The sequence below is a fragment of the Eumetopias jubatus genome, unplaced genomic scaffold (assembly GCF_037043125.1).
Source record: "Eumetopias jubatus isolate StellerSeaLion01/CBP00866 unplaced genomic scaffold, mEumJub1_p1.0 scaffold_7, whole genome shotgun sequence".
NCBI lineage: Eukaryota > Metazoa > Chordata > Mammalia > Carnivora > Otariidae > Eumetopias > Eumetopias jubatus.
This window is the reverse complement of record NW_028274813.1, coordinates 66,988,991-67,002,025: the sequence shown is the minus strand read 5'-3', so window position 1 is coordinate 67,002,025 and position 13,035 is coordinate 66,988,991. Positions and strand designations below refer to the sequence as shown.

Genomic DNA, 13,035 nt, shown 5'->3' with positions numbered 1-13,035 from the left:
TCCAATGTCAACAAGCAAAATGAAACATTTCCAGGGTGATCGCTCGCGGCTACTCGCTTCCAATTCGGATTAGAAGCTGGGGAGACGCTCGAGCGGCGAAGAGAAAACGACACCGAGTCACCCAGCGTGTGAGCGACGGTCTGGAGCAGGAGAGAAGGGGAAGGAAGAGACACATATACATAGCATGTGTTACCTGGTTTATTTCGAGATTGTTTGGTATTGTTTTCTCTCTGAGCACCCCTCATTTCGGAAGGCTATCATAGGCGCCCACCACTGAGCCGCCCCCGCCCGCCGCCGCAGCGCCGGGAGCCCCAGGCCCGGCTTCCCCGCGGCGCCCGAGCTCCGAGCTCGCCGCCGCCCGGCCGCAGGAACTGAGTAAGTAACCCCTGTTTGGCCCCGCGCTCGCCAGCCCACTTCCTCCTCCTCATCCCTCCGTTTCCAAACCCCATCCGGACCCTCCTCCCCCCAGGTGCAGGACAACCCCCTCCCCACGCCAGGGGTGGGCCTTCCCTCCCCAACCATCCGAAGCCTCGCTGGAGTGTTACCTACAAGGGGCACAATTTTCCTACGGGCTCAGAAATGCCGACCCGGGCCTGCAGGGCCGACTCGGGAAGGTAGCGCCTCGCCTCTTCCTCCTCCATTTCCTGCCCTGTCCTTGCATCCTCTCCCTGCACTCCCACTCTTCGCTCCACCACCGCTGCCGCCGCCGCCCCCGCTTTTTAAAAAAATAAAATTGAATACAAACTTTAATCAATAACGACAAATATTGACGCTCAAAAGAAAATGACCCAATACAGTGAGAAGGCAGCCGGAAATATGATATATTTGCCCTACGAGGGGGATTTCGGTTGAGCCGCCCCGCAGGGTGGAGGGGGTGGAGGGGGCGCAGAGAAGGGCCGCGGCAGCAGCGTGCTCCCGGCGGCGTATCCCTACGCGGTTCCGCGCGGCCGCGAGGCCCAGGCCGGCGGTGAGGGGGAGGCGAGCGCCGAGGGGGCGGGAGCCGGCGGGCGGGGCGGGGGTGGGTGGGCCCAGATCCGCCGATTGGTCGACGGCAGGAGAGACGCTCCCGCACGCCGCCGGCTCTGATTGGCCCAGCGGTAGGAAAGGTTAAACCAAAAATTTTTTTACAGCCCTAGTGTGCGCCTGTAGCTCGGAAAATTAATTGTGGCTATAGCCGCCTCGATCGCTGTCTCCCCAGCCTCGCCGCGGCCGCTCCGGGACGCGCCCGCCCGCCGCCCGGCTCTCCCCCCCTTTGGGCTGCTGCTGCTGCTGCTGTGACTGCTGCTGCGAGAGGAGGAGGAGGAGGAAGCAGCAGAAGGGGGGGGGAGCGGGGGGTGGGGGGGAGACCAAGAAGTAGAGTTGGGAGCGAGGGAGCTTCACCCCCGGGGCGGTGGTTGTTTCTTTTTTCTCTTTCTTTCTTTTTTTCTTTTCCTTTTTTTTTTCTTCTAATTCCTGAGGGGTGGTTGCTGCTTTTGCTACATGACTTGCCAGCGCCGGAGCCTGCGGTCCAACTGCGCTGCTGCCGGAGCGCTCAGTGCCACCGCCGCCGCCCGCGCCGCCCGCGCCCCGCTCGGCACCCGCCGGTCGCCGCCGCCCGCCGCGTCGCTGTCCCGCTCCCGCGCCGCCGCCGCCGCCGCCGCCGTCGCCGTTTCCCCCCCGACGACTGGGTGATGCTGGACATGGGAGATAGGAAAGAGGTGAAAATGATCCCCAAGTCCTCGTTCAGCATCAACAGCCTGGTGCCAGAGGCGGTCCAGAACGACAACCACCACGCGAGCCACGGTCACCACAACAGCCACCACCCCCAGCACCACCACCACCACCACCATCACCACCACCACCCGCCGCCGCCCGCCCCGCAACCGCCGCCGCCACCGCAGCAGCAGCCGCCGCCGCCGCCGCCGCCCCAGGCACCGCAGCCCCCCCAGGCGCGGGGCGCCCCGGCAGCCGACGACGACAAGGGCCCCCAGCAGCTGCTGCTCCCGCCTCCTCCGCCGCCGCCACCGGCCGCCGCCCTGGACGGGGCCAAAGCGGACGGGCTGGGCGGCAAGGGCGAGCCGGGCGGCGGGCCCGGGGAGCTGGCGCCCGTCGGGCCGGACGAGAAAGAGAAGGGCGCCGGCGCCGGGGGGGAGGAGAAGAAGGGGGCGGGCGAGGGCGGCAAAGACGGGGAGGGGGGCAAGGAGGGCGAGAAGAAGAACGGCAAGTACGAGAAGCCGCCGTTCAGCTACAATGCGCTCATCATGATGGCCATCCGGCAGAGCCCGGAGAAGCGGCTCACGCTCAACGGCATCTACGAGTTCATCATGAAGAACTTCCCCTACTACCGCGAGAACAAACAGGGCTGGCAGAACTCCATCCGCCACAACCTGTCCCTCAACAAGTGCTTCGTGAAGGTGCCCCGCCACTACGACGACCCGGGCAAGGGCAACTACTGGATGCTGGACCCGTCGAGTGACGACGTGTTCATCGGCGGCACCACGGGCAAGCTGCGGCGCCGCTCGACCACGTCGCGGGCCAAGCTGGCTTTCAAGCGCGGGGCGCGCCTCACCTCCACCGGCCTCACCTTCATGGACCGCGCCGGCTCCCTCTACTGGCCCATGTCGCCCTTCCTGTCCCTGCACCACCCCCGCGCCAGCAGCACTTTGAGTTACAACGGCACCACGTCGGCCTACCCTAGCCACCCCATGCCCTACAGCTCCGTGTTGACTCAGAACTCGCTGGGCAACAACCACTCCTTCTCCACAGCCAACGGCCTGAGCGTGGACCGCCTGGTCAACGGGGAGATCCCGTACGCCACGCACCACCTCACGGCCGCCGCGCTCGCTGCCTCGGTGCCCTGCGGCCTGTCGGTGCCCTGCTCCGGGACCTACTCCCTCAACCCTTGCTCGGTCAACCTGCTTGCGGGCCAGACCAGTTACTTTTTCCCCCACGTCCCGCACCCGTCAATGACTTCGCAGAGCAGCACGTCCATGAGCGCCCGGGCCGCGTCGTCCTCCACATCTCCGCAGGCCCCCTCGACCCTGCCCTGTGAGTCTTTAAGACCCTCTTTGCCAAGTTTCACGACGGGACTGTCCGGGGGACTGTCTGATTATTTCACACATCAAAATCAGGGGTCTTCTTCCAACCCTTTAATACATTAACATCCCTGGGACCAGACTGTAAGTGAACGTTTTACACACATTTGCATTGTAAATGATAATTAAAAAATAAGTCCAGGTATTTTTTATTAAGCCCCCCCCATTTCTGTACGTTTGTTCAGTCTTTAGGATTGTTTATTATTCTAACAAGGTGTGGAGTGTCAGCGAGGTGCAATGTGGGGAGAATACATTGTAGAATATAAGGTTTGGAAGTCAAAATTATAGTAGAATGTGTATCTAAATAGTGACTGCTTTGCCATTTCATTCAAACCTGACAAGTCTATCTCTAAGAGCCGCCAGATTTCCATGTGTGCAGTATTATAAGTTATCATGGATCTTTATGGTGGACGCAGACCTTGAGAACAACCTAAATTATGGGGAGAGTTTTAAAATGTTAAACTGTAATTTGTATTTAAGAAGCATTCGTAGTAAAGGTGCCCAAGAAATTATTTTGGCCATTTATTGTTTTGTCCTTTTCTTTTAAAAAACTGTTTTTTTCTTTTGTTTACTTTTAGACCAAAGATTGGGTTCTAAAATGCACTTGGTATGCTAAGTATTAAAAAAAAACAAAAAAAAAACAAAAAAAAAGGAAAGTTGTTTCAGTTGGCAGCACTGCCCATTCAAATGAATCGGAAGGGGACAAAATTAATGATTGCCTTCAGTTTGTGTTGTGTATATTTTGATGTATGTGGTCACTAACAGGTCACTTTTATTTTTTCTAAATGTAGTGAAATGTTAATACCTATTGTACTTATAGGTAAACCTTGCAAATATGTAACCTGTGTTGCGCAAATGCCGCAAAAATTTGAGTGATTGTTAATGTTGTCTTAAAATTTCTTGATTGTGATACTGTGGTCATATGCCCGTGTTTGTCACTTACAAAAATGTTTACTATGAACACACAGAAATAAAAAATAGGCTAAATTCATATATATCTTGATACTTTTGTCTCTTTTATTAAATAGAGCTAATTTTTAAAAGACCATTAAAGTTCTAGGGAATTCAAAGGCTTTTCCAGCCAACTAAAATTAACTGCTCCTTTCATTTGAATTGAGACTTTAAAAATTAAAATAGTATTTTTTTTCCATTGTGGAATCAAATTTTACAAGGAGCAGGCTATTTAATAAACACTAGCTTTAAAGAAAGTATAGGCTTTTCAGCTGATATCTTCATGTTTCTGTAGATATACAGCAAAAAAAATGATAATTTTATGTGCATAGCTATTTACCTTGTGTTTATTTTCAAATCAGTTGATAGAATGCTTTTTATATATTTTGTTTCAGGTATCTTGTTTATAGCATTTGGCAAATTATAAATAAATATATGTATATGGTTAGATAGAAGTGAATATAATGCACACATATGTAATATATATATATATATATATACATATATATATATAGACACACAGAGCCCTTCAGTTCAGGTACAATTTGCGCTATGAATGCTGCAAATATTTTTGTTTAAATATTTGTATTTATACTTTCTAAGTCAGCATTTATTTTTGTGGCTGTTTACCCACAATGAAAGAGTTCTAATAAAGATGTGCTGAAGTTGCAATATAGATTTGCTGAAGTGATCACCTGTTGTAATGACTTGCAGATCAATGTTTATATTTTATTTTTCATTATAACAACTTAAAATTCTAGATGTTCAGAAGAAGTAAAATGCCTCTCTCTCCTTTTCTTTCATTTTTATAACATAGAGGTATTTATTTGATTCCCTTTTAAATGTCTGTATAATTTAATCTAGAGATTTGTTCCTTTTGCTTACAGTCATAATTTTGTTTTAACTTACAGTATACATATGCATGCATATATATGCATATATATCAATCTGAAACAAAATGAAAACATTTTTTGAATTGTTTCAGCATCCCAATTGCTATGGCTCCAGAAAATAATTAGAAAACCTAAGTAAAAGGTTTAGTAACTAATTGGATCCTGTGGAGAGTCTATGGAGGACAAGTTGTTCATTTGTTACAATTGTATAGTCTGAAATGTGTTCTGCAGTAATGCAATAAGCTGGCTACTTCTTACAATGGGCCCAATGAAAAATAATCTGTCCCCAAGATGTTATCGGCAGACACTTAGAGAGTTGCTCAGGGAAAAAGAAAAAAAAGAAAAAAAGAAAAAGCTTAGGAGAGAAGCAATCTGACTCAAATAGATTGAAACAGAAATGCAGAATAGTTAATATTGGGACATAAGGATGGGTGGGTTGTGGAAGGGAGAGAGAGAGAGGGAGGAAGAGAGAGAAGAAAGGGAAAGAGGATCTTTGGCGGGGGAGGGAGCATCTCCCACTACCAAAAAGAAAGAAAGAGGACAGAGAATGCTATCTAAGAAAGATAGAAAGATAAAGTCCAGGAAAATTAAAAGAGCTGGAACCAAATATACACAAATGGGAAACTGACTAAAATAGACCAAGACAGCTAGTTTAATTATCTCCTTTAAGTAGACTGGACATGATTTTATTTTCTTAGTAAGAGAGCAGTTTCACCAGAGGTCCAACTTTCTTGAAATGTAACAGTTCTTCAGACTGAAGCATGAAAGAAAATTCCACAAATAAATTGTTTTAGAAGCCAAATTTATGATTGATATTAAAAATAGTAATAGAGTCCAAGTGAATGGGGTTAGGCAAGGGAAATCCCCATTACATATTTGTGAACAAAAACAGCTCAAAGAAAACATGTGTTTAGACTGAAAAAGGTGATGATGTATTGTTTGCTTTTACCATGCATTTTATTTGTGGAATGAGAATGTATTGGCACAGAAGAAATAGTCTTTTGCCTACCAAAAGTTAAAAAGTTGAACTCTTGTATTGTGGTAAAAGGGACATAGAGAAGAAAAGAGTTCCCCCATGAGGGTTTTTTTTTTTTTTCTGGCCATATTAAATAAGTATACTTATTTGTGATAAATGTTTATTTGCATGATTGAGAAATCAAATTTCAATGGCAAACTCCATAATTTGAGGTCAAGCATAAAATTGACTTCTTTGAACTCATAGGACCTAAGGACTGGAGTGGAAGTTCTATTTGGATACATCTCCAAGTTACATATATAATGGATGTGACTAGAAGTAAGAATAGCTTGTTGAATACGCATACAAGATAGGGAGGAGGGTATACAGAGAGAGAAATTTGTGAAGGCCTCCTGAAGCCCAATGTGAACATTTCATTTATCTCAATCTGTCCCATCATCTCTCAAGTTACCTTTTTCAAAGGCATACAGTGTTCTAGGATAGCATCTAATAGACTTTTTTTTGCAACAAAATGGTCATAATGTTGTGTTGGTATTTGTTGTCACCAACCTTTGCCAGTTAAAATTAGCTTATGCCAGAAAAACACTTCAAAACTTTTTGAACTTTTTCTTCTTTCATACTTATAATTATTTTTAATGAGATGAAGATTGCTCTTTTTGAGATTTTGGAGCTGAAAATGATCATAACTTAAGACTTGAAATCCCAAACTGCAGTTTATCTCTAGGTTTAAAGTATTTTACTTGAATGTGTCTGATATAAAGTTAATACAGATTATTAATATATAAAACTGAGAAAATCATTTAAACTAGAGCAGTAAGAGAATTCTTCCAAATCTGTTTCTCCAACTTGTTACAAAATTGGAAGTCATGTGAACATGGAGACCAGAACTAACAAGTTTCAATACAAGTATCTTTATGGCAATGGAAGATTTCATGTGGTTTATATGACTTGCACAAAATCAAGTGTAGAGAGACCAAAAAAAAAAAAAATGAGTCTTGTAGGGTATTGATATAATTGTATATATTTAGGTTGGTGGATATTTCACCCAAATAGGTGGATAAATTGAATATATTTAGATGTGGTTTTTGCAAAGTGTTTCCTACAACATTGTTGAGGAATTTGCTTGTGTTGAAATAATTTTGCTTCTGAGAAATTAATTTTATAAATATCTAAAGTGGCTAGTTGTGTTTGGAACTAAATGCCTGCTGGAGAAATAGGCTAACAAAGGGTGAAGGTGAAGATCATTAGAGGTTTTAGAGCTGGCTGAGACGGGGTGCTGGGGTTGTATAACTGTGCCTAGAGGGCGGGGTTCCTGTACATTCCTACTTCACCAGATAACCTGCCCCCAACACCACTCCAGCTTCTGCCAGACAGATGGAACTCTCCAACGTGAAAATCTGCGCAGCCATTCCAACAAGCGGGGTAGGTGAAATTTGAATTAAAATTCTTCCCCCCCCCCCACTTGAAGCCAATTGAGGCCAGATCCTGGAGATATGGAAAGAATAGGGGTCATCTAGATTTTCCTTTCGCGAGTACACACGTCTGCATTCTTCCTAAGAACTACCTACCTGTAAGAGTTCAAAGGGGCTTTCATTCTCGATTTTCTTTTGCGTGTTCTCATCCCAATCATCCCCCTTTCCCTACCCTCCCTCTAGGGCCTCCCTCCCCCCAACCACCAGCAGTTAAAATAATCCACCTCTTAGTTTTTGGCCCCCAAACCGACCTTTTCCCCATTCTGGTGGTCAGTTCGACTGGACCATGTCCTGAGGATGTAGGCCAAAGTGGCTCCGGGGAATATATAATGTAATGTTGTGTTTGAGTCTCTTTTCTCCCTTCCGATTTCTATTTGTTTTTTCCCTTCACCCAAGACTCCGCCTGGTGTTGGCCGAAGGATGCCGAAGAAAAAGCTTTAAGGACTGGGACTCTCTTACCCCAAGATTGGTAAGTGCAAGTGCTTTTTGGAGGGAGGAGAGCTATGCCAGATTGCTTTTGACTAAGGCTTAAACCGCGACTTTGAGGTCCGGGGCTAAAGTGCTCCTCTGGTTTTTTTGTTTGTTTTTTGTTTTTGTTTTTTTGAAAAATTTCCTTAGCGGGAGCGCTATCAACAGAAGTAGCTGAAAGAATGCATGATTTTTCCACGTCGGCAGAAAGTCACCGTGGATCCCTAAGTAAAGAGGATGAAGACATGGCAAAGAGGGATGAAGAGCGAACGAGTCGAATTTATGCGTAGGAGGGGGTAGTGGGAGACTGAAATAGGTCCCAAAGTGCAGAGTAATTCAATTCGTGGAAATAAGATTTCTGAGTCTTGCCGCAGCTTCCAGAATACCCTAACGGACCTTTCTTAACGTTCAAACTCTTACGCATTTGTTCTCCCTATTTGAGACAAAGCTCTTTGCTCCAGAGCCAAGGACTTGTCTAATTCTAAAGTTCTTTTTTCTTTTCTTCTTCTCTACCCCCGCCACTTTTTTTTTTTTTTTTTTTTTTGTAGTACGCCCCTCCTCCCCCTATTTTCACACTAACTTTGCCAACCTCTCCCAGATCTGGCCTTCCGCCCCCAGCTCCTTGGCCTAGGTCAGGCGAGGGTCCCCGCGGGATTTAGCCGAACTGCTCCAGGTACTGTGCGGCGGGACCCGGGTGGGAGGCTACTCCTCCGCCCGTTCGGAGGACTCGGGAAAAGCGCACCGTTCTGGGCTTGACTTTGTCCCTGATGGGAATATCCCAGTTCCCTGGCTTCGGGAATCTCAGGCAAATAATTGATTCTTAATGCACACTTAGGAGACGGCAGTGTAAGCTCGAGAGCCTGGCTGCCCCGAGAGTGCCTGAAGCGCGCCAGACGCACGTTAGCTTCCCCCGAAGCGAATTTGGGGCCCTCGCCGCGATTTCCTATTAGCCTTCCCCGCGCCTCAGGGACTCCCGGGTGAAGCTGGAGAAGGGCACGGTGGCGCGGCAGGGACCCAGCGGCGTTGTTTTCTCGGCCTTTGGAATCAAGTAGAAAAGTGATTTAGGCTGCTGAGTCGGGGCGGCGCTGGCGGCGGGTAGCGAGGTAGGAGAGGCGCTTCGGGAAGTGGCGGCCGAGATTCCGGCGGACGCGACACCCGACGCTGAGCAGGGAGCAACAAGGTGAGGGCGCTCTTGCCCAGGACAAGGAGAGCTTTGCGTTTGGTAGCGCACACTGGCTGATGCCAGGAAAATTGACTCCACAGCCTTCCTTGGCTGGCGCGCTTCCCCACCTTTTTTCTTTTTATTCTTGTTTTTCCCCCACCCCTTTGCCCCTGAAAGTTGTTTCTTTTTGTTTACCTGGTGCGGTTTCAGATCTCAGCACTTATCTGCTAGTTGATAAAACTGTTTTCTCTGTAATAGACATCTTTTCTCTTTTCCAATCCCTACTCCTGTTCTATTTCGCTTTCTACCCATTTTCCCTCCTGTCCAAGCCTGTGGGCCAAGGTGAAGGGTTCTTAAAGGAAAAGAGCTGGCCTTGGGATAGGAGTTACCTTAATACTACGGGTGGCCCTGTGTTGGAGACAGGGTGGCCGGCGGTTTGGGTGGGCAGAGAGCATCCCGCGGGTGCGGGAGATTCTCTGGCGGTGTTTCAGCCTTGGAGAGAGGACGGGGAGGAAAGGACAGGCAGAAGAGAGCTCGTCCACTTCCGACTGCCCCCTAACCCCCCTCATAAGACCCAATTTCGGTGCTTAACTCCATCCTCACCTGGCCTTCTATCAAAACTTGAGGTAGGCAGAAATCTTGAAATTGTTGTCATCAGAAAATGCATTTAAAATAATATCAAATAACTCTCAAAATTGTGTCTGTGGGGGGTGAGAAGGGAGATAAAACGCCCCACGTCCTTTTGGCTGTCTGTTGCTTAACCCGTATGATCCTCTCCCCTGGTCTTTGGCCTTGCGGAAAAGCTGCACGGGAGGAAAGCATATTGCACGTTGCGAGATTTGGGGATTCGTGTCCGAATGAAGTAAAGTGTTCCGTTGCCAGACATGTTTCGTTATGCATTTTCGCCTTAGGTTGAATTTTCCTACAGGACTAGCACTCCCTGAATGGGTTGTCTTCAGTTTTATTCCCCCCACCTTCTGCTCCCCTTAGTGTCTCATTCTTTGAATCAGAACATGTTTAAGGTGCAAACGTATCTTACTCCACGTCTGCAAGGCAGACGTTGTTGATGCCGTTGATTGGGCAGAAACATCAAAAACTAGCGGAGTTAGGGCGAGTTGTTTCTCGGTTCTTTCATTTTTTCACTGCTCTGAAATGTAATGACCTGATCATTGTTGTTTGGAGTTAAATTATCTGTTAAATTAGCCCTAAACAATAACTGATGATATTTTCCATTTGGGTCTGGCTGCCCCTGGATGGGAAAGAGAGGAGTCAGAGAATGCTTGGTCACCTAATAATATAATCAAAACCCATATTTAGGTGCTATTATGTAAGAAAGATCACTTTCAAAGAAGCTGAATTTCATAACTAAGAAATTCTTTTAAAGGCCTGTGCTCCAGAAGGACCACAGTAATTCAAGGATGAATGTAAATAAGCGTCTTTGTTGATTAAGAAAAAAATACGAACACCGTATTTTCATTACTCTTCAGAACCTAAATACTCAAAATCATCATACACTGGTTCTTGCTAATCTAAATTAATTCTGTCCTCCTAGGATAAATAGTCTGAAAAAGGAAATTTAGTGTTAAGCAAAATCTGAACCATTCTAGATATGGATTTCTAGAAATCCAAGGCATATTTATTTCTTTCAGTCAGACACTGTTTTGCAATCATTGTATGAAACAGTTTTGGAATAACGCAGATGCTTTCCCCCCTTTCTTGTTTCAGATTCCTTGTATGTGCAGGCATAGGTGTGAGAGCTTCAGGGTATATTGAAGAAATTACATTTTTCTTACTCGTTTTAATGAAAGGACCAAAAAATCTTTAAACCCAAAGTATCATAGCAGTTGGGAAAAAATCTTTAAAAATAGTAAGCACTATTGTGTTTCCTATTAAAATGTGCTGAATAATTAGAGGCTATGATAAAGGTTGGAAATTCAGAACAAGGAAAAGGAGATAATATTATTATTTGATACTTTTATAATTTTTATAATTAATAATGTTTTAGAGTTTGACAAAGCTTTCTTAGAAAAAGTTGAGTACTTCTCCCACCCCTTCAGAAATACTCTAGATGGGCTAAAGTAGGATCAGGTAGAACTGGCAGCAAGCAGGGCTTGTTTATTTATTTTCCCAGGAGGAAGAGGAAGAGGAGGAGGAGGAGGAGGAGAGTTGAAAATTTTACTTTTAATTATACATTGCAAGCTCTGATTGCAGGTTGGAAGGCTAAAATCGATCATTCTTACATCGATAGTGTTGTCTATTATTGCATTGATTTGTGTTTATTTATGCAGAGGCTTTCAGTTATTTACTTACATATTTCAGCATCTGCCTCTTGATTATTATTGCAGGTTGGTTTTAATGAAAGAGCTTGTACAGGAAACACATTTGACAGATCAATTTTAAGTAAACTTGATAGTAGTGAATTATAGCAACCCAAGGAGTTTACAAAATTACTTATTCGTACTTGCTTTTTAGCAATTAGAAACCTGTTTCTGATTAAAACCTCATGCTACTTGAAAACTTCCATTCTTCTCTTCACATATTGTATTGATGTTTCAATAAAATAGAAAAACAGATGATTTTATTATCTCAGATATGATAGAGTGAAACCGATGAGTGAGCCTTCTCTTTTTCCGTTGGCATGACTGGATTTTCCTCCTAACAATAAGCTGGCCGCTGGGTTTACTAAGGATGTAGATGAAAAATCAAGGGGCAGCGGGATTTGAATATAGAAATGGTATTGTTAACTTTAAGTTATTGGGGGGGGGGAGATACTCATGCTGAACAGGATATTCCAGAATTCTTCAGTATATATATATTAAATGCATATATACACTCATCTGTTCTATTATTTAGTATATATCTACGATTACACCTTATGAAGATAGGCATTTCTCTTGAACTAATAGCTCACATGTGAATGTTATATATCAGGGCTTATTTGAAGAAATACAACAGCTAAAGACCACGGGGTGTGTCTTTTATAGGTACAGGCAATTGTGGGAGATTGAGATTCATTCATGTTTGTGCTTATTATCATCACAAAATGTTGAAAGATGACTTGGAAATTGAGAAAAAAAGGGGTCTAATTTATCGAGGGCTATTTACTCCTCGTTTTATAGGATTTTGCTTGCAGTTTGGAAGATGAGTCTTTCTTTCCTAGTAATTTGGAAGACATCTACCAATTATGGTTAACAGTCATATTCTTCATCTCTTGCATCCCCTACTCCTGCCACCCCCTCCAGTATTTGAGAGAAATATAGAAAGGAAAAGTAACTGAATTCTTTCTTGAGAACGAAAGGGCCTTGGGAGATGGAAAGGGAATTAATCTCTTCACCCTGGTGAGTTTTCCTGAAACTACTTGTCCTCAGCTTCCGCGACGTGAGAGGTGGAGCCTCACAGTCCGGCAGCTGCAGGCAGAAGGTGGGCGAGCCCGGGGACCTCAAGCTTTGCAGAAGGTTGAAAGGAGGGAGAGATTCGAGTTTGTTTATTTGGTTTATTTTATTTTTCTATCCTGTGCCAAGCCCTTGAAGTTAACACAGCGATATAGGCTTTTAAGACCAAGCACTCTTGGCATTCTTTCGAGATTGAGATTCCAGAGCATCGGACGAACAGGATTTATATAGCTAAAGCGTGCTCACCCACCCCTCCCTCCGTCCTTTTACGCACGCACCAGCTCGTCCTCACGTGCACGGGGTAGTGGACAGTGTTGACTTGAATTGCTCTCGCTTGCTCCAAGCCTTTCCTGTGAATGAACCCGAAAACACTCGACAGGTCGTGAATAATCGTTTTAATGAGTGTGCAAAGCGTGCGACGGAGTGCACCGAGCTGTCGGGTTAAACAAACAACTTGTACCCTGACCAAATCCGATTGTTAAAGTGCAAAGTGATGTCAGTACCATTTCCATTGCCCTTCGGAAAACCACAGATCTGACACGCGGGAGTCCAATTTTCCCCATTAAAGAAAAATAACAATATTTTCCAACCGTGTATGTGATCTTCTTTAATATTAATCTGAGCCAAGGGAAACCTCATTTGAGAGT

At 45.4% G+C, this 13,035-nt stretch overlaps 1 protein-coding gene across 1 annotated transcript; it reads left to right on the top strand.

The window, feature by feature from the left end:
- The first annotated feature begins 1,670 nt into the window (after positions 1-1,670).
- FOXG1 (forkhead box G1) lies at positions 1,671-3,140 on the top strand. The gene has a single exon (XM_028114945.2). It carries the CDS (start codon positions 1,671-1,673, stop codon positions 3,138-3,140), a length of 1,470 nt encoding a protein of 489 aa, XP_027970746.1.
- Positions 3,141-13,035: the final 9,895 nt, after the last annotated feature.